The 21,751-nt window shown below is 48.0% G+C and overlaps 1 protein-coding gene across 1 annotated transcript in view; it reads right to left on the reverse strand.

The window, feature by feature from the left end:
- The window catches only part of MYO10 (myosin X), a 95,719-nt gene extending 73,974 nt beyond the window's left edge, over window positions 1–21,745 (reverse strand). Inside the window, exons 1-6 of the mRNA XM_012721828.1 lie at window positions 21,591–21,745; window positions 11,530–11,664; window positions 9,954–10,078; window positions 9,406–9,419; window positions 9,228–9,312; window positions 8,432–8,535 (exon numbers count right to left, since the gene is read on the reverse strand). Of these exons, the coding sequence (XP_012577282.1) occupies window positions 8,432–8,535; window positions 9,228–9,312; window positions 9,406–9,419; window positions 9,954–10,078; window positions 11,530–11,664; window positions 21,591–21,706 (579 nt within the window). The 5' untranslated portion in view covers window positions 21,707–21,745. The remainder of the gene's footprint in view (window positions 1–8,431; window positions 8,536–9,227; window positions 9,313–9,405; window positions 9,420–9,953; window positions 10,079–11,529; window positions 11,665–21,590) is intronic.
- Between the last annotated feature and the right edge of the window lie 6 nt (window positions 21,746–21,751).

The following is a 21,751-nucleotide window of genomic DNA, read 5'->3' on the forward strand; positions in this document are numbered from 1 at the left end:
CCACCCCCCCGTTTTTGATCCCATTCCCCACTCCACCCCCACAGAATGTCTCTGGTCTATGGTTGTTCATTATTTTGAACAAAATTTTTTTTAAAAATTTATTTTTATGCATACAGAACTGGGATACAGGCCAGAGGTGCAGGGGTGGTGAGAGGATTCACCAGAGACAGAGGGGGGAGCAGAACAGGCAGACTGACGAGGTACACTGCTGAGGGGAGCAGCGGGCGGGTCAGCTCCCTGGACGGGGATGGAACTTGTGCTGAAGTGGCTGTGGCTAGCTTTGGAATACTGTACTTTAAGCCACTGCACCACCAATGAGGGCCCCCAAATCTGTTGTGGTTTGGGGAATTAAAACTTTATGGGATTCCATGACATAGGGTTGGTCTCATCTTAACGGTTAACTATAGCAAGGACCCGAGTGTGTGCAGCAAAATTCTGTATCAGACATTGTCAAGATAGGAGAGTCTTTTTCTGCTTCTATGAAACTGTCGGAAAATCTGAATGGATAGGTCTTCCCTAGACAATTGTTAAGTCTCTATTTTTTTTTTTTTTTTTTAAAGATTTGTGCACACAGAACCGGGGTACAGGCCAGAGGTGCAGGGGCAGTGAGAGGCTTCACCAGAGACAGAGTGGGGAACAGAACAGGCAGGTCTATGAAGTACACTGCTGAGGGGAGCAGCGGGCGGGTCAGGAGAGGTCTGCCGCGCCCTGTGGGTCACCTCCGGGGGCAGGCGGGGATCAAACTCATGCGGAAGGGGCTTTAGCTTCTTCATGCTGTGCTTTAACCTGCTGAGCCAGCAGGGAGGGCCCCATGTCCCTATTTTTAACTTCTCCAAAGGATTTTTTATTCCTTAAAAGCCTCAGGATGGTATAGACTGTAGCACAATGTTTTGGGGAAGAAAAATAAACAGGTACCTATAGCAGCTTTGCTCCCAATGAGTATCTAGAGAGAACTGAGCTAAGTCTGTACTCAGGTAAGTCTTACTCAGGTAAGCTGGATTGATCATTTCATTTTCTGTGGTGATTCAAGAGCCAGCTTTGGGTCAGGGAAAAACCCCAGAGACCTCCCCACCCCCACCAATGGTGAAGTGACCCAAGGTCTCTACTCTGGTCTAAGGAAACCACAGGCCTCTTAAGAGCAATGAAAACTGTGCAAGGAAACAGACACAGCTGTGAAATGGGGAAAGTTTAATTTCTTTACAAGGGAAAAAAAGCAATGAAGTTGAAACAAAGGGCAAAAACAATAATTATAAGAAACTAGTGGGCAGGGAAGGTTCCTAGCTGCAGTAAGGGATGCGGGAGTAACAAGGGGCTATTTATAGGAGGAAGTAGGCTGCACAATGCTTTCCTTCCTGGAAATCAAATGTATGAATGAAAGAAAATCTGAGGTGACTTCTTTTACAGATTTACTTTTATTTATACATACAAGAACTGGGGTGAGGTGGGTTGGGGGCGGGGGAAGAGTCACCAGAGGATAAATGATGTGTGCCTGTGGATGAGTGAAAGGAAGCTAGCCAAGGAAAATATAAGCTGTATGATTCTACTCACATGAGATTCTAGGAAAGACAAACCTACTACAGTGGGTGAGAGTGGACCGGAGGTTTTCCATGGGCAGTGAGTGGCTGGACAGTCTGGAAGGCACAGGGTCTGAGGCACAGACGTGGCCTTTCCTTGAACTGAGGTTGTGGATATTCAAAATTAACTAAATGAATACCTTCATCAGGAACATTGCAAATGGAACACCATATCTCAATAAAACTGATTACAAGAAATAAAAGACCAGATGATTTAGTCAAGGTTGAAAAGATTATCATGCAAGGGCGAACTGCTAGGCAAGTGCTAATCAATTTTCTAAAATGCCTATGGGAAAATAATCATTTAATTTACTTATTATGAAAGCAAGGAAATGTGGTTAAGAAGTAGAATAATTTCTTATTAGCAAGAATTTTAAAAGAGCAGTAAGGAACAAATCAGACATCAGCAAAATCACTACAAAGTACTGACACTATAAAAAAGGTAATGTCTTCTTTTTTATGATTTTTTTTCTCCTATTCAAGACATAATCAACACTAATTTATAAAAATTTTCTAAGTTCATCTTAAACTTCAGAAATGAAAACATCTAAGTCTACTTGGACTTTAAATATAAACACTGAAAGGAAGATGAGGGCCTGCCTGGTGACTCAAGGGGTAAAGTACAGCACTAGGAAGCTGGCCACGGCCACTGCAGCACGAGTTCAATCCCCGGCCAGGGAGTGACCCACGTGGCATGGCAGACCTCTCCTGTCTCCCCGCTGCTCCCCTCAGCAGTGGATTTCAATGGATCGCCTGTTCTGCTCCCCACTCTGTCTCTGATGAATCCTTTCACTCCCACCCAAGCACCTCTGGCCTGTACCCCATTCTTATGTGCATAAATAGATCTCCCCCCCAAAAAACACCAAAAAAAATTAAGTGATGCCCCAACCAAGAAATTCTTGGTTAAGTACTTAAAATTCATACAAAAGTTATGGCCCTCCCTGGTGGCATAGTGGGTTAAAGCACAGCACTAAGAAGCTAAAGCCGCTTCCGCATGAGTTCCATCCCCGCCTGCCCGGGAGGTGACCACATGGCGCGGCAGACCTCTCCTGACCCGCCCGCTGCTCCCCTCAGCAGTGTACTTCATCCATCTGCCTGTTCTGCTCCCCACTATGTCTATGGTGAAGCCTCTCACCGCCCCTGAGCCTCTGGCCTGTACCCCAGTTCTGCATGCACAAATAAATAAATCTTTAAAAAAAATTCATACAAAAGTTATATATGGAGCTATGAAAGCAAACAAACAGAATGTGTTTACTATATTAATACGTGTGTGGCTTCTTCACTTTCAAGTCTGACTCTAAGTGAATTAGTTAATTAGTTAAGGAGTGTGCTGGTTAAGTGGTGATTGTATTAATCACACCATGGGATAATTTAATAGCTGCAACCAATCATCACCAGTGAGGGGGCGCCCGAAAACACTCAGTCACCTTCACTTATGGTCCTTTACTGTCCTATTTATAACCCTTTTAGTAGCAATCTCCTTTGGCAAGTGTAGGACTTTAAGGCTTACAATTACCGTCTTTTCGCAACAATACGGCTCCAGAGTTAAGAAACCCTGGGCAATTCTCAGTACAGTTCAGAGACATGAGATAGCAATTTAGTTATAACACTGGCACAAAGTTTTACCAAATATGTTTAATAAAATTGGGTGTTTGTGGAAGTGTGTCTATGGGGGGGGGGGTGGGCGGGAGATGAAAAAAACAACTGAGTATCACCACCAGCAAGGGCCTGAGGTAGCTGGGCTGGTGACTTAGACAGTGAACTTGGGGGACTTTACTGCCCCGCTCCCCACCCACTCAGGCGCTCAGCCAGGAGGTGCCCTTCAGAAGCAGAGTCCAGTAGGTGAATCGGGACAATTGATATGCTGGTAATGGTAGAAGAGGAGGCTATTTTGGACTCAGGAAGTGACAAGAACTTGATAATGACTTATTATCTAATGTTGTATTATAGCAGGCTATTTTATCATATTAAACTTGCTTATATTTCCAAGCTTCCCAATGCTGAAAGAGACAGAAGCTTCGAGATTCTGGTCCTTGGGGTATGAAGTCAGCTCTTTACAGCTTAGTGGATCTTATCTCACAAAGGGTGATTTTGTGTCGATGTGTAAATGATCTCCACTGACACACCCGGTGGAATCTGCCAGAACTCTGGTCTCCTGGGCCGGTATGGTCAGGAGTGCCACAAACATCCAGTATTGATGGAGTAAGAGAAAGAAGAGACTATTTAAAGGCTCCTGGCATCTCACACACGTCTCATTGGCTACTATGCTGGGGGTCAGATAAAGGCAATTAAAGGGGTTAGTTGTTACTGACTTGAAATAGCTTTACATCTGGACCAAAATGCATTAAAAATGGCTTTGTAATTTAGCCTACTTTCAACTGTCTCTGCCCTGGGAAAAAAAGAGATCCCTTAAAACTACTCAGGATGCCTGGTGGGCACTTATGTGGTCTGTTGATGGCAGCAATGTCTTCTAAGAATACAGAAAGCAAATTCTCAATGAAACAAGCAAATATTTCAAAAAGCCTGTCTGACTGGAATATGTGAACATTAAAATAGGGTCATAGAACAATGATTTTTTTAATAGCTAAAAATGAACGTGAGAAGTGACATTTTCATACGTAACTCAAAAAAATAACTTACCCTAAACAAGTATCCTTGAGCCCCAACAGAATACGGTCCCTTCCCTCTATTCCCCAAAACTCTGGGGAGGGGGCTTTATGGCTTGAAAGTACAGAGATATAAATACAAATGGTATTTAGATTTTGGAAGGAAATATGGAGACAATTTATAAAAACATAATCTGTTTAGAATGTTTCATTTCTTGAGCCAATACAGCAATTAGATGTGGCTTATTTATTTCAGTCTCCCCGAAACTAAACAAGGCTCACACACAGCAGATGCTCAGACAATGCTGAGGGTATACAGCCGGTGCTCAGTCAATGCTGGCGGTGAGGTGCACAGTCGATTGCAGCTGTTATACTTCCCGAGAGGCTGGCTGATATGGAGAACAAACCATATTATAATCCTTTATTACGGCAATTACCATTTTAGGAATGTAATCCTTTAACAATGTTCTCACTGAAGCTGATATAGTCATTATAAAAATATGCTAGGGAGGAGAATGCTAGAGATAAAATCCTAGAATCCTGCTTCATGAGATAACATGTTTGCGATATTTTTCTTTTACTTTTTTTCTGCACATGTACTTACTACATATACATGAAAACTTACTGTTAAGGACTCTTTAGTGCTGCATTCCACCTGCCTCCCTCATTATGGAATAAGCACACTTTTCCAGATTACTGAATCCCCAAGCAAGTGCTGTACTTGCTGCCCTGAGTTTTTCTTAAGATTTATTTATTTATGCATACAGAACTGGGATGCATGCCAGAGGTGCAGGGGCGGTGAGAGGATTCACCAGAGACAGAGTGGGGAGCAGCACAGGCAGACTGATGAAGTATACTGCTGAGGGGAGCAGCGGGTGGGTCAGGAGAGGTCTCCCGCGCCCTGTGGGTCAGCTGCAGGGCGGGGATTGAATTTATGCTGCAATGGCTCTGGGCAGCTTGCAATGCTGTGTCCTAACCTGTTGCGCCAGCAGGGAGGCCCTGCACTGGGCTTTTTATGGCTATTAACAAAAAAATTATTGAAGCCATTTTTCAATTTGTGATTCCTGTTTCATTTTAAATAAAAATTGTTATTCCTCCTTCTTATGAAAAATCTGCATTTCCCTTCCCCCCATGCATTGTTTACAAGTTCCAGAATGTTAATAGCAAAAATGTTTTAGTCAGGATGAAAAACTAGTTCCAGTCGCTAATAGCAATTCATTTTTTTTTTAAGTATCCTACTAATACATCTTTAAATATTTACTTTGCAATTACGTTTGAGTGCCGACCCATTAGAAATGCCAGTGAATACGTGGCTGGCTTTTATTGAAACAAGGAATAGATCACTTTTGCTTGTTGTAGGTATCTATGATCTCAATGTCATGGATACATTTTTCTCCCTTTCTAGATGGTCTATAGCCTTTTGTCATAAGAGAAAATTCCAAATGCCAAAATCTGTCATCTTAATTTAGAAATAAAAGCCAGCAACCACTAAAACCAGGTCAAAGCCCCAAAAGTTGGGTGGTCCCAAACAGAAAAATCCAGCTGATTCGGAATCAGAACATGCTGCCCCTAGTGGACAGAAGAGGTAAAGCCATGAGCGTGACTGCACATGCCCAGGCCTGGGAGCCTCAGGCCGGTGCCCCCTCGCGGCCAGTCACTCACTAGCCTGGGGTATGCTGTGAGCCTCCTCCCCCCACGTGGATAACTGGGAGTCTGTCTGCCACCTCCAACAATGGCCGTTTATCTCAAAGCATTGTTCTTCAGGTTCCAAGATAGCAGAACAAAACAACCCGGGCAGGGGAATCCTAGGACAGGTCTTTTTTGGCCCTGTTTGGTGTTTATCCTAACACATGATGTTTTCAGCGAGGCAACGACAAATGAATTGTGAGTGGGGGAATTTGAGTGGTGACAGAAGTCTGAGGACTGTGGTAAAATTGGGAAAGGCAACCCATCTGGCAGCGTCAAACCCCCATGTTGCCAAAGAAAGGTTCACAGCCGAAGGGGTGGTGGGGGACTGTGTGTTCTCAGGTTGAAAGAAGAGAGTGAAACAGGGACTGAGATGATGGTGCACGGGAGAAAGGTGATAGAATTTCTACGGGGACTACATTTGATGCAGAACATATGCAAATAAAGAAATTATATATATATATAAATTGAATGGTTTAAAATAATTAAAAAAGACAGTGAGAGAAGCCCTCCCGCTCAGGGTTTTAAACAGCAAGGTGAAGGGGCGCAGTGGGAAAGTGACTGGAGGTGAGAGCCTGGGACAGTTTAAATCTCACGTTCAATTTAGAGGTGGACATGTCAGACACGGGGAAATGAAGTGTGTGTGGACGCATTTGCAAACACGCTTTGCTAGCATTCACGAGGCATTCTCATGAGCAAATTAGAAGAGTAAATGCAGTAAATGCAGACATGGAGCAGAGGGGTTGACAGCAGTGGAGAAAGAGACTGTCAGCTACACCCTGGCCCATGGGTTAAGGTCAGAGGTGACAGGCTCATCAGCTCCTGTGTGTGGTCAGGCTGGTTGCACCTCTCGGAGCATGGACCACAGGCATCCGGGGTCCACAGCACAAGTGCCCTGTCAGTCTGAGGTCAAATTATTACTAATCCACTGCACCCGTGTATTCCAGAAGTGACAGACACTGAGGGAAGGTCCAGCCACACCCAGGCAGGAGGGGATGATCATGATGCCTGTGATCAGGCCTCCCACCCGCAGTCCTGATAGTGCCCTCTGACATTCCAGAGCGTACTAGACAGTACACGCCCACATGAAGTGATGGCTGTTCTGTAGTCAGAACTTAGTGAGAACAGGTTAGCAGAGTCTGGAGACCCAGAGGAGACTCAAGTTGCCTGGGCTAGTGACTGACTGATCAGTTTTCAGATGAGGAGCCCATTTAAAAACTTTTAGTTTTAAGCTCCGAAACAGGATTTGCTGGCTTCCCTCCAAGCCCAGGGTTTGGTCTGGTTTAGTTTTTTTTGAATGTGCTGTTCCGGGCACCTACCACCTGCTCTGAACGACACCCCCGTCTTCTCAAGTTCCTTGTAACCTGGAGTCCGCCATGATGCAGGCCAAGAAAGAACTTATTCTTACATAGTGGTGCAATATCAGTTCTTCTGTTTTTATTAAAAAACCCTTTTTTGGAGTAAATTTTGTTATTTACTTTTTTACATCATTCTTCATTTTGTGCCGTTTTCCATCTCAGTTGCAATCCCCGTGGGCTTCCCACCACCAATTCACCCGTGTGCCATCGCCATAGTCCCGTGCTCTCCTCCCACCCCAGTTTTGAACCTATTCCCCTCTCCACCCCCCTAAAATGTCTCTGGTTTACAGTTCGTTGTTTTCATTTTTTCCAATTGCTTCCCCCCCCCCCCCGGGTCCCTTAAGCTCCTGCTATGAGTGAAACCATCCGGTATTTTCCCTTTTCTTTCTGGCTTATTTCACGAATCATGATCCCTTCCAGCTCCATCCAAGTTGCTGCAAAAGGCATGTGTTTATTTATTTATTTTTTTGGTTGCTGAGTAATTCCATCGTGTATATGTACCACATCTTTTTAATCCAGTCATGCACTTTTGGGCATTTGGGTTGATTCTGTGTCTTCCCTACTGTAAATAAAGCAGCAATAAATATGGGGGTACAGGTGTCCTTTTGAGTCAGTGTTTTTGTGTCCTTTGGGTAGATACCTAGGAGTGGGATTGCTGGGTCGTAGGGAAGCTCCATGTTTAGCAGTTTGAGGAACCTGCAAACAGCTTCCCATAATGGTTATACCAGTTTGCATTCCCACCAGCAGTGCAGGAGAGTTCCTTTTTCTCCACATACTCGCCAACATTTGTTGTTGCTAGTTGTTTGAAGATGTGCCATTCTCACTGGGGTGAGATGGTATCTCAGTGTGGAAAAAGCCCTTATTTTTTAAGTAAAGATTTACTTTCTTATATGTACCATAACTGGGGTACAAGCCAGAGGTGTAGGGGTGGGGGGTGGGGGTGAGAGGCTTCACCAGAGACAGAGTGGGGAGCAGAGCAGGCAGAATGATGAAGTACACTGCTGAGGGGAGCAGCGGGCAAGACAGGAGAGGTCCACACACCATGTGGGTCAGCTCCCTGGCCAGGGAATGACCTCGTGCTGCTGTGGCTGTGGATTGCTTCCTAGTGCTGTGCTTTCACCTGCTGCACCACCAGGGGAGGCCCAAACACCCCTATTTGTGAAAGTGCAAATGAACTCTATTAGGAGAAAACAAGAACCTGACTTACAATGACTTCCTGAAAAGACTCCTGGTCACTGATTGTCTTGTCTTTCACACATCCAGACTGGTTCAAGTAGTGGTAGTTTTCTGGCACAGATAAATAAAATTCTTCTACAAAAAGAAAAAGGAAATCATGTCAGTACTTGGTGGGCTGCAACGGGAAGGAATCCTAAACAACCAAGTTTGAGATCCAGAAAAATGAAGAGTGCACATCACTGTGTGATACCCAAAGGCCTCTGTCGAGACAAGAATAAGGTCCTCGCTTGACTGGGGAGAAGGGGAAGAAGCTAAACTAAATATTATCAAAAACATCACTGATGAGGAACCTGTTTGTTTTTTTCCCCTAAAAATCAAATGTTCAGAAATTAGGTTTCTTTGGGTATGGCTTAAAAGGCAAGCTAGTTGCTATACATTACATATATTTGCAAATATCCTTAAGGTCAGAAAAATACGCAAACCCAAGACTTCAAAGACAAAAATGTAAAGATTTTCAGTTGATGAGTTCTCTTTTATTAGCTGAACTCAACTTTTATATATATATACTTTATTGACACTGGTTTATAGCACTGTATACATGATTTAGGGGAACACAGTTACACGCCACCACCACCATCCAAGCACCCCTCCATCTTATCTGAGGCCACTGGGTCCCCCCTCTACTACCATATTTCCAGGGGACACATCTTTTGGCACCATCATATGTTCCTTTTTATGTGGCACAATATTAACTAAGTCCAATGAGTTGTCTCCTCAGTTAGTGGCCTTTCCAGGGAGGAGAGTGAGTTGCCGCTTCATGGACTCACCTCTCCGCTCACTGTCCAGTCCTGCCAGCAGCGCGTAGAATATGTGATAATTCCTCTCCCCTGGATTTTGTCTGACTACCCGGTTCTGTGGAGAGAAATCACATTTCTATGCAGAGAGGTCCCTCCTTTCCAAAATTGTGATTGTGGAAGAAAATGGAATGCAATCAAGTGGACTTACTTTTTCTAATAAATCTTCATGGGAAAAGCAATGGCAAGTCAAGGAACAAAATGGAGACTGGGCACATTGAGTTAGCCTATAACTTTTTCTTCTTTGGTACTAAATAATTGCAATTCCCTGCTCCTTTGACATTGAGACTTTTGGGGCTGAAAGACGAGCAGAGAGACTACCTGACAGCGTTTACCAAGCACCACGTAGGCCTCTATCATCACAGACAGCTACCATGCTCAGTCTAAACGCACTTTCAAACACTGTGTCCTGTGGCACTCAGATACTGGGCCACCTCAGTCAGCAGGCTGATTGCAAGCCACAAGTATCGGCTGTCTGTTGGTGCAGTTTTTCTGTTTATGGACTTGATCTCTGGAGACTTCCTAAAGAAAACAGGCTATCTCCTAGCGTCATTAGCAGGTCAAGCCTAGCAGTTCTGAAGCAGGCACTAGGTAGAGTCAGCAAGAAATGTTCCATCCACTCTTGATGTATCCTTATGATAAGGATCCTTTTCACACAGAATCAACTACTAAGCACGACAGCGAAATGAAACAGGATACAATCTACAATTTTCCCGCCCTGAATATTTCCCTTCTGGCAGATGTTCAGCTGAACAAACTTCCCAAAGCGGCTGGAGTTGTTGTTATACACCGTCTTGGCGTTGCCAAACGCTTCCATGATGGGGCTGCAGAGAAGGCGAAGACAACAGTGAGTTATCATTCTACACACGAAAAGAACATTTCTCACAAATGTCCAAATGCCCAAGTGCAAGAAAAACCAGAAACCCGGAGCCTCAGGGATGACTCTGCAGAAGGACCAGACTTTCCAAATGGGTTCGGCACGCACAGCCACTTGGCACGAGAGATCTCTGGCCTGCTCGTGCCGTGAAGGATGGGGTACAGGAGGCCACGATGGGGCCCTTCAAGGCAACAGAGGCTCTGGGACTGCACAGAACATCCCCACTGGAATTCTAACAACAGGCAGCTCAGGACAAGTTGCCATCCTTGGCCTGTCCTGGGCTGATTCACCCAATTTCTGTGGGTCAGACACAGACAAAGGTCTGCCAATTTCTTCCTGGAAAGCACCTAGTTAAGTACTTTTATTCTGTAGGTCTGCTTTACTGCTACTGTGCTGGGGATGACGGGCTACGTCCCAAGACCCCTGTGGACACCTGAAACAGTAATACCAAATGTTCCAGGGGCCAGGTTTCTCTGTTCATCCTGGATCTGTGATAAAAGTTTAATGTATAATTTAGGCACACTTTAGTTAATAATAAAACAGAACTCTGGCACTACACCACAATAAATAGCGTGCGAATGTGGTCTGTCTCTGTCAAAGTATCTTGCAGGGCACTACAGCTTGAAGCAGCTGTGAATAATAATAAACAAGCGGGCATCCTGATCAAGCTTCGTTTATCCAATGTGGCTGCAGGGAGAGGAAGAAAACCTCTGTCCTGAGTGGCAGGACCTAAAGATGTACTTAGTGCCACTGGGCTGTACACGGAAAAATGATCGAAATGACCCAGTTTGTTCTATTTTTACTGCAATTTAGAACATGGTTTGGATGCTAAAAAACAAAAAACCCCAAACCCCAGGTAGCCAGATACGGTCACCAGGTGCAGACTTCAGACTCATTTCGAAGCAACAGCATAAGTAACGTCCCTCTGTATGCTAAAATCTTGGGTACAAACCAGACATTGGGCAGTGACACGTTTTAATAAAAGCCCCAATCTGCCTGCGCACAGAGGTCCGGGCTCACTGCCTTCAAAGGTCTTCAAAGGCCGAGGCCGCATGATGCTACTTGGCTGGCTGTGCACAGCCTCCTGAAGGCCGGAAGCAGCACGGGTCACGCTCTGTCTGTGCCAAGCGCTGCCCCTCTGTCCAGTGGGCAGAGGCTGACATTTCTGCTGAGAAAGAGGCCCCACAAAGTGGGCAAGGAGGCAGGAGGCGGCTGCAGACGGAGCCCCAACACCCCTCCCCACCCAAGCCCGACCCAGGATGAGTCGTCAAGACTTTTCCTTGAGGATTCGTCCAAGAGAAGAAAGAACAAACACGGACGGTGTGGACTCTTCCCACAGAAGCCAGACTCAGGAGAGGAAACTACCGGCTGGAAGCGAGCCACTTTGCGGTGAAATACCTGCTTTCGAGAATGGCTTGTTCCACACAGGACGAATCCGCCTTGCAGGAGAACTCCGAAGACTGCTGGCTGATGACTGATAAGAACTTGAGGATCAACTTAGTGCTTTCGGTTTTGCCCGCCCCGCTTTCACCACTGAAAGACAAAAGGCAGAGGTTTGTGCTTCGAAGAACTGACTTGAGCACAGTGCAGCATGGTCGACGGTCCTGCCCACAGCTGCAGCAAGGTGGAAGCAGGTGAAGACGTGGGTGGACAGTGGGGTTCAGGCGGCCCGATCTGCTCTCCGGCCTCCCCCGTGTCTGGCACCCGCGGGCCTTGCGGAGCAAACGCGGACAGAACCGCTTTCTTAATTTGCAGTCACAGACCCATGAGTTTGACAGCTATGTCCCCAGGCCATCAAGCTGGCCAGCTCCTGGGCAATCAGAAATCACTCATTCTCAGACCTCCGGCGCCTCCAGCCTTTCTCTGGGCCCCTTGGTTCTCGTCTCTGCTGCCTCCTTTCTTACTATTCTTCTACCCTCATGTCTTATCTCCCTGCTGCTTCTCCCACTTCTCCCTCCACTTTCACAGAGTCAAGCTAAGGTGACGCGGTGCGGCCTCTGTGGCCAGGCGGCAGACGCAGAGGGCAGGGATCTGTCTGTTGTTCCCTCGCGGCTGGCGGGTGGCAGAGTAAACACGGGCTGTGTGTGAGCAAACACGAGCACATGGGTGGCATTTTCCTGGGACACTCAGGCAGGTAACGGCACCTCTAGGGGCCCTCACTCATGTTACAGAGGGCACCGGGGGATGAGCTCGCAGGGGTCCGGCCCGCGCCCGATCACTGGACCACCACCATCGATGAGGGTGGCCGCGGTCAAGTGTCCGTGAGAATGGACACCAAGTCTGACTCCAAGTTCAGGGTCCAAGTTCAAGGAGAGGGAAGAAGCAGATGCAGCAGTGCAGAGAGAGCAGTGAGCGTGGAAATGAGGGTGAGTGTGCCTTCAGGGGCTGGCAAACCCCAGCCAAGCAGAGAGGGAAGGAGAAGAACGGGGTGAGGGGTGAGGCGAGCCTCAGCTCAGAAGCCCAGAGACCAAGGACAGATGCAGGAACAAGGAGGGACCTAGCTGGGCCAGCTGGAGGGAGGAGGGCGGCCCGGTCACCGGCTAAGAACAGAACTCTGGAGTGACACCCAGAGGAAGTGCGGGGTCCCCAAGAGGCTGGGCTGTGTGGTACTCTTGGGGTGACCAGGTCCAGGACGAGGCCAGCCAGCTGGACAAGGGGAGAAAGGATTGGAGATGAGAAAGTTGGCCTGGCAAGCCATTTCGCACAGGGCACCGGTCGGGCCCACAGGAGCATGGGACAGTAGTGGAATGACGAGGAGCTGACGTGGACTAGAGACAAGCAACAGGACAGCACCGGCAGCGTGACCACGAGGCAGCAGGTTGACTGCCAGTGGATAAGAGACACGTAAGCGCCACAGAAGTTGTACAGCAGCAGCCAGGTTCTGGGAAGGCACCGGAAAGGGATGCTGTGGAAAGCGTGGAGAGGGACAAGCACATGTAGTGCAGGAGAGGAGCTGGCTCGGAGGTGACAGTGCCATGTCCGTCTCGGGGCCTCGGGCCTGGGCCAGTAGTAGTAATTCTGCTCCTTTCTCAAGTGACGGGGCTGAACACGGGCAGGTGTCAGACCGCAGCCAATGAGACTTCGCCTTCCCGATGCTCAGAGCTCCCGGCAGCTTTGCACACACACAAGACCAGGCAGACATGTCCCCCTGCTGCAGAGAGGTGTGTGAGTCCACGCATACCGGAAGATGGAAAGCAAAAAGCAAGAAAATTAGAGAAGTACCCAGCACGACTGGCTGAATCCACGGTCCTGGAGCGGCCCTGATGCTCTGTGTTTCTGTGTTGTGCTAATAAAAGGCCCTTGAGAATGAGGCCAGACAAGGTTAGGCTTTCTGTTCTCAGCAACCAGGATCCTCCCAGTACAGATCATAGCATTCGTCTTTGCGTAACGGGCACCAGCCAGCTCAGGGGCTGGCAGCCGCATTCGGCAGCAACAGTGAATGTGTACTAGGGAAACTAAGAAAATGACAAGAGATCTAAAGAATTCTTTGTATGTAAAGATATGAACACCTGCCTAGCAGTCATTGATTCAATAATAAAACAAAACAAAGAGTAAATTCACCAGCTAAAGCCCATGAGGTGGCAACATCACATGTCCCAAACCCACCTCTTTATCCTCCAGCAGGGAAGTACAGGACATTGCCATCTCTGCTGAACACGTTTCCCTCACTACCTAAAAGTAGAACCTTTTTATTTGGCATGATTTGGCAGATTTGGGGGGGAGGTGTCTGGGAATGCTATTACCAATAATTTATATGGATACATTTTTGAGCATTTCCAGACTCAAATAACTACCTGCTAAACTATTCCACATAGGGGCATTCTTTTGGACAATGGTGGAAACCCACAGTAAGGACAGGGACAGACATGGCGAGCTGAATGAGAAGGAGGTGGCATTTCTTGGGCTGGGGACTACATGTCCCTTGCATGGACTGGTCTCTTTCCCACACCCAGCACCTGGGGGGGGTCTAAGGGATACCGCATCCCTCAAAATGGTGTGTGGAATAAAGTCAAGTCTCCCATATTCCCAAGCGGGGCTGGATGAAGAGTAAGAAATGGCCAATTTCTGGTCGCCATCTCCCTGACACTTAGGGACTGTTTGTTACAGTGATCAGGCTGCCGTGATGAAGCTACTGTTCAAATTCTTGAACAAGGACTGGGTCAAGGAGAAGGAAACCCAGACAGGGTCTTGCTGCCGCTGACCAGGCATGGGTATCAATCTACTTCAGCCTTCACCACATTCTCACTGCAACATTTCTTCTACAAGCATCTTTTGTAAATATATCTTCTTTGTTATATAAGTAAAACCTTAAGCAAAAACAAAACTCAGAAGTATACTCTGCCCCCAAACAGTGGTTCTCAAAGTGGGTTGTACATTAGAATCCCCTAGTATGGCCGTCACTGAACTACAGGAGTTGACCTCAGTTTTCACCAGGAAGTTGGGGCTGGGAGCTAATGATCTTGGAAATCTTTTCACATAATTCAGAAAGGACTGTACGAGAGGTAAGTGATAAATGCTAAGTCTGGGCTGGGCAAGTATGTGAACAAGGCAAAGAACAAATGCAAAGGTCCAGATGTGTGCCCAATGCACACATACATGAACGTCAAGGTCACAGGGCTCTGATGGAGGCTTCCTAATCATCATCGCCTCCTCCATCCCAACCAATAGCCTGTGGCACTGACAGTCCCCAAGAACATCACTTAAAAGATCCAGCCAAGGTGACCTTTGAAGAAGAGCAGAGTGAGCGTCTCTGCAGGCCCTTTCTACTGACCATCTGCTGCACCCACAGCTATAAACGGGCCATAAGCAAAATGGCCACAAAGCCACTTGTCTAAGACGGGGCTGTGGAGAGAAAACCTGAAGGGGCACAAAAGTGAAGGCTGATGCAGTGGAATGTGTGTCTCGGGAGATGGAGGAGTCCTAATTTAGAGGAGGGCATGGGGTCAACAAAGACCTTTCTGGGGAAAAGTCATGTCGTTCTAACCACATGCACAGACAGCACAGGTGTGAGCTGGGTGAGACTGAAGGATGAGGAGGGGAGGAAGCAAGACTGCAGAGGAAGCCACCTGCTGCCCCTCAGGAAGGGAAGAACAGCCTGCACAGACACAGTTAGTGGGTTCACAGGGAAGGGGCTGGGTACCAGTGAGAAGCTACTGTTTTCCCGTGGAGTAAGGAACTAATTCTTTTATTTATTATACCTTTCCTTCCTTCCCTCCTTCCTTCCTACTGTTCCTCCCTTTATTTTGAGTAGAAAGGGCAAATCTACTAAAGTACACTATGAAGTGAAGCCGTGGGTGTGACAGGAGAAGTCTGCAGTGCCAAGTCTAGTTTTTTTTTTAAGTAGGGGGGTGGGATGGGGGAAAAAAATCTATGAATCACCAGCGTCATTATTTTCAAATTAGCCATCGTTATAATGGTACATATACCCTATATGATAGACACATAGTATGTTCTATAGTATAGGCTATATATGCTATACACTGTATAGCATGTTATGGCGCTTCAACTATCTGCACGTCACACTGATAGATACACCATGCATAACACACGCATACTTTGTTCTACATAATACTTTTATACAGAAAGCATGCTACGTAGCATTCATTATGGTTTTACAATGGTCTATATAATTAGGTAAATACTTCTGTTTACTGTAATTATGGAACTATAAAGCCAAAAAATTAAATATAAGCAAAAATAAAACCAATGAAGCCCAAACTAACAGGACCCATGTAACCAGAAGCTACTGACCTTTGGCCCAGGCTGAAGCACCCCATCTTCAACCTGTCCCACAGCCTGGCTCTACAGCCCTGTCTCCTCTAACCAGCCAGTGGTGAGTCATCGACTCCACCTCCTGCTTTTGTTCCGCTGTAAAACAGTAACTTGTCAGGCAATTACAATGTTATTCTACCTTCACTTACAGCAAACACACCACTTACATACCCAGTCTTACATTTTTCTCATTAGTGCCAGGCAGTTAAGTCCTGGTGCCATGGGGTTTCCAACACAAACGGGTTTCTTAGAAAAGTGAGTGCTCAGATGGACTGAAATAAGCTTATACTGTTAAAAAAAAAAAAAAAGACAACTTTATGAAGATAATGACAATAAAAATTAGAAAGAAAAAGCTGAAACATAGATATGGGGTCCTGTAGGCCATATCAAAAATGTTGCGTTTCTCCTACACAAAATGGAAAGTCACGGGACAGGATCAGCATTAGGTCCCAGAATTGCTCTCTTAGCTGAGTGGAGGAGGGAGAAGTGGGAGAAGCAGCAGGGAGATAAGACGTGAGGGTAGAAGAATAGTAAGAAAGGAGGCAGCAGAGACGAGAACCAAGGGGCCCAGAGAAAGGCTGGAGGCGCCGGAGGTCTGAGAATGAGTGATTTCTGATTGCCCAGGAGCTGGCCAGCTTGATGGCCTGGGGACATAGCTGTCAAACTCATGGGTCTGTGACTGCAAATTAAGCACACCTTGCCTTAATTGGTTGGAAACTCGACTATCTGGATGTGTGACATATACATGTTCAATATTTTGTATAATTTTTGCGCTCCCTAATCCTTGTCCCCTTCATTCAATGACTATACTAAACTTACTCCATCACTACTTTTGAAATCCTAACTACTGGAAACTATTTGCAACTGTCTGGGAAAATACACAAGTCCTTTATCTGACCCGCAGGCTAGTTTCCCAGGTCAGTGCAGGTGGTAATAAGCTGTGACCCCCAACATGCTCAGTTGCTCATTTGCAAATAAAGTTTTATTGGAATTCAGCCCTTTCATTTGCATGGTCTCTGAGTGCTTTCAAGTCCTGGGCCAGAGACAGTAGGTGTTGCAGGGTGGTCTCACCCACAGAGCCTGAGTTATATATTCCCTTTGCTGATACCTGACAACATTTTCAGTTCTCAAATCAAATTGGTCTAATTCACAGGATTTTCTTAAAATACACACCAGCACTTTGTTCACTAAAAGACTCCTCTCCTGCCTAGAGGGCTCAGTGAAAAGACCTCAGCAATCTCAAGTGCTCAGGGCAGGAGCCTACGCCAGTTTCTGTCCTGAAACCAACACGGGCAGACAAGTTCAAATCCCACGTCTGTGGCTCGTAGCTACAGACTTGCTGGCAACTCACTCAACAGCTCTGAGCCTCTGTCTCCACAGAAGACGCCTTCTGGGCTCCTGACGGATTACACACAGGTGAGTCTTTCTCTTAAGAACTTCAGTTCTCCTCCTCTGCCCTTCCCACCCCACCTCTTCATGTCTCCCAGCAAATCTGTAGCCGTCAAGCTGCACCTTCCCTTCTGAGTCATCCAGCCTCCTCCACTCCTTACCTGCCTTATCCCTGCATGCACGCTGGCAAACGGCGCTCACACCTCACGTTCTCTGTGAAATGTTGGCCTGATTTCTTCTGCAGCATCTGCCTCCCCTCTGCATGTGGCTATCTCTATTCTAACACTGGCAGGCGGGATTGACACCATGTATCGGCGCCCCTTTCTTCCTGAAGTCCCTGAAGGGCAGGGACTGGGTCTTACTCTGTTTCATTTTTTAACCCCAAGCCTGGCAAGGTAGCCCTGCAGGAGTGGGAGTCTCATGTTTTATTCCGGTCAGTGTCTTTTCTAGCTCATGACACCTGCTTTTTCATGGTTCCGGTTCAATCTTTCCTTGATCTATTTCTAGAAGTAGAGTAAGACCCAACATGACTACCCTGGGATATAAGACAGAACTAAGAAGAAATTGCTCTAGTTGTTAAAAATCAAAACATGTAGGGCTCTCCCTGGTGGCACAGTGAGTTAAAGCACAGCACTATGAAGCTAAAGCCACTTCAGCATGAGTTCAATCCTCACCTACTGGAGGCGACCCACATGGCGTGGCAGACCTCTCCTGACCCGCCCGCTGCTCCCCTCAGCAGTGGACTTCATCAGTCAGCCTGTTCTGCTCCCCACTCTGTCTCTGGTGAATCCTCTCACTGCTCCTGCACCTCTGGCCTCTATCCCAATTCTGAATAAATATATCTTTAAAAAAAATCAAAACATGCAAAGGAAGCCAAGACCCCAAATGGCCAGGTGCATCCACTCTTCAGTGGGCAGTGCCAACTGTCAGCGCCCCCCAGACACTGTCCGGGGCAGTGAGGCAGCGAAGCATCCACAGACCCGCCTATACCACCCATCAGCAAAGGCAGGTCTGCCAAAATGGTCAGAGAAAACCTAGCTTGCCCAAGACAGTGAGGGAGAAGCTGAAATCAACACAGACTGAACCACTTCAACCAAGCTGAAACAGGGAGCTTGTCAGTTAGATGAAGAAAAAATCGCAAGCTTCAAACTTACCGACGTGTATTTTGAAGATAAAATAGCATAGCACAAGCATTTAAATGTACACAAAGGTAAAATAAAACTCAAGCTTGGGGGCCTCCCTGGTGGTGCAGGGTTTAAAGATACTGTACCACCAATCTATAGGCGTCATGAGTTCGACCCCTGGTCAGGGAGGGAGCTGACCCACATTGCGCAGGAAAGTTGTCTCCCTGCTGCTCCCCTCAACAGTGAATTTCAGTCCATCTGCCTGTTCTGTTCCCCACTCTGTCTCTGATGGATTCGCTCCCACCCCCATACCTCTGGCCTACACCCCAGTTCTTGTATGCATGAATAAATCTTTAAACAAAATAAAACTAAAGCTTGTAGATAGCTAGCCACCTTGAAAGTGGCACCAACTGAAGAGGTGTGGCCTGGAAGCAAGGGTGTGGCCACGTGGGGAAGGCTTCTGACAGAAGAGTGTCTATGAAGTCCAGTCTGTTTCTCAGTTTTTAAAGGTGTTGGTGAGAATGTCTGGACAGTTGTAAAACACATCGTGTCCACCAGAGGGCAGACTTTGCCCGAGGAAAATAGGGGTCCTGGAACAGGCCACCTTTAGACTCATACTCAATTGTCTCTTAACCCCCACAGCCCCTCACCCCACTAAGAAACTGCTGGAGAACTATGAAAAACCAAAACACATAAAAACGTGAAATCTATGCCCAGATTTAACTCAGGCATAGTTACTCTCTTCCCATCAGCCTAAGGGAGCCTTCTGCTTGGGAGCTGCCCTTTCTCCGTCCCTTCTCCATCAGCCTTAGTTTTAAACACCACTGTCTTTGTTGTGAAATGCTGTTAAGTTTTGTTTATTGCCTGCATGTATGTGTGTGCACCCACCCACCATCTCATCTCATCGGATTTTTCAGTTTCCGTCCAGCAAGTGGTATTATCAGTCATGCTCTCACCCGATTTTCCACTGAGAGCGATAATAAACAGGGAAATTTGCCAATGCACATGCTTAGGTAACAATCTTCAGAACAGACAGTTTTCGGGCCCTCCCTGGTGGCGCAGGGTCAAAGCACAGCCCCTTAAGCATGACCCACAGGAAACCACAGGGCCAGGCTGACCTCTCCTGCCTCCCTTTCTCCCACCCCCAGCAGGGTACATGTCAATCTGCCTGTTCTGCTCCCCACTCTGTCTCTGGTGAATCGTCTCAACCCCCACCCCCAGCCTCAGGCCTGTACCCAGGTTCTGTATACATACATAAATCTTTAAGAAAAAAAGAACAGATTCCGTTTTCTTCCCATCCCTCCTATTGAAAACTATATACAGTGAAAGACTGATCTAAAATGTGAACTTCCGAACTTCAGCGAAATCAGGTGAGTCTCCCAAGAGTGCTTCTCGTCCTAAGGCCAGCTGCCTCGCCGGGAAGGTGACTGACTCTAAAGTTCTTGCTAAGCCAGTAGCTTCTTTTTGATTAGCTGCAAGTTATAATGAGTCATAGTTACTTAACTGAATAAATTGGCAACTTCGCTGTGCAAGTGTTCTCACAGCCCAGTGCATTAGCACCGTAGGTGATGGAGAGAAACGAGAAGCTTCCCTACCCTGCAAAGAGGAGGCATCTGGAGAGAACTGAAGGGGGCAAAGGAGGAAGGGGAGGGGTCACAGGGTCAAGCAGGGGAAGCAGGAGATGGGAGAAGGGGAGAGGGGCAGAAGGGGAGCATGGGGGCCAATGAGAGGGAGGGTCTGTTTTCTTGTTCATGCTCATTACCGGAGGTCCACAAGGGGCGTCATCTCATCCTAGGACGAACAACCCCCCACCCCAAGTGGACACCAAGTGAAAGAGGCCTTGGTGGGAAATCACGAAAAGTCGTTTGCTGGGCACCTGCCACTGACGCTGAGCAAGGGCCACGGTCCATCTGACTTGTTTCAAAAGAAAGACCCTGCCCGGCAGGAGCATGTCAGATGGAGAAAAGACGCCACAGCCCGAGAGCAGCAGCGGCACCTGCAGACCGTCACCAGCACCCCACCAATGCTGTGGGGCGCATTCAGTGAGTCACGGCTGAAGAGGCTCGGCCCTGTGCGATACGGGGAACCCCCACTCTTCCCACACCGCCACGACTGTCCCTCAGCATCTTCAATCCTGGTCCACGCGAGAGGGCAGAGCTCCGCCCAGTGGAGTGGGGGGCCTCCTCGGGGGCAGGCTGGCTTCTCAGGCCGAAGGACCAGGCGGGCCGTTACCTGCCTGTCCCCGTGACCGGACGCCTGTCCGCTTGTCTGAGGACCGACTGGATGGGCCCGGACAGAGGGAGGCGGCCAATATCCATTAGCTAGTAAAGTCAAGGGAGGGTTTCAAAAGACTCAACCTCTTTTCTAGACAGTTCCCAGCACAGGAGCCCAAGGGCTGAGGGGTGTGAGTGATGCCAGTGTCACCTGGCCGCAAAGGCGACCAGGCAGGTGCACAACGGACGCTTCATGAGTGGCCACGGCCTCACCACCAGGGCCACTGTCGTCTCGCACTGTCCTCTCCCAGTGGTGTGGGCTGCCCGCGCACCCCACTGCACGCCAGGCCATGATGCAGCCACTGGGCGCAAAGCCAACTGGGTGCACTTCTAGAAGCATCCAGGCCCAGTCACTACAAGCTCTTCTGTGCAAGCCGCCATCCAGACTCTCGCAACAAAGAAACCTCGTTCAGGCACACACTCCTGCCGTCTCAAGTATGGAGCGTTTACAAAATCCGTTCAAGTGCTTGCTCTCGAAGGAGCCCGCGTTCCAGGCGGCACGGGCCTCAGGCGCCCCTGGCCGGGAAGTCAAACCTCCCACGTGGAGGGGGGCTGACCCGTGTCCTCAGCGGACAGACGCACCAGCCCCAGAAATGGACTGAACTAAAGACAGACAACAGCAAATTAAAAACAAAAACACAACCACAAAAGACAAGTGATGGTCCCGAGGACGGGAGCTGCTTCTGGGGTACACCTGGGGCTTCCAGGCGAGCCCCCACGCCTGCCGCAGGCCTCCCAAGAAAGCACCACCTGCGAGACTCAGCTCCTGCTGTCCTGTTTTTCCCATTTATGCGCTTACCAGTGGGGCTGGGGTGTGGGGGGCTGATAGGGAAGCTGCAGCTGGAAAGGACTCGGGGGCCCAGACTCACCCCGCTCTCCAGCCTGGGGGTGGTGTGGGTACCTGATAAGGACGCACTGGTTGGTGGGGTGTTTCCACAGGCAGCGGTAGCACTCGTTGGCCACGGCGAAGACATGGGGCGGCAGCTCCCCCAGGTGACTCCGGCTGTAGCGCTCCATGGCGGCCCGCTCGTACAGGCCGCCGATGGGCTTGTAGGGGTTCAC

This window comes from Condylura cristata, unplaced genomic scaffold (assembly GCF_000260355.1).
Source record: "Condylura cristata isolate star-nosed mole 26May11 unplaced genomic scaffold, ConCri1.0 scaffold00007, whole genome shotgun sequence".
Lineage (NCBI taxonomy): Eukaryota > Metazoa > Chordata > Mammalia > Eulipotyphla > Talpidae > Condylura > Condylura cristata.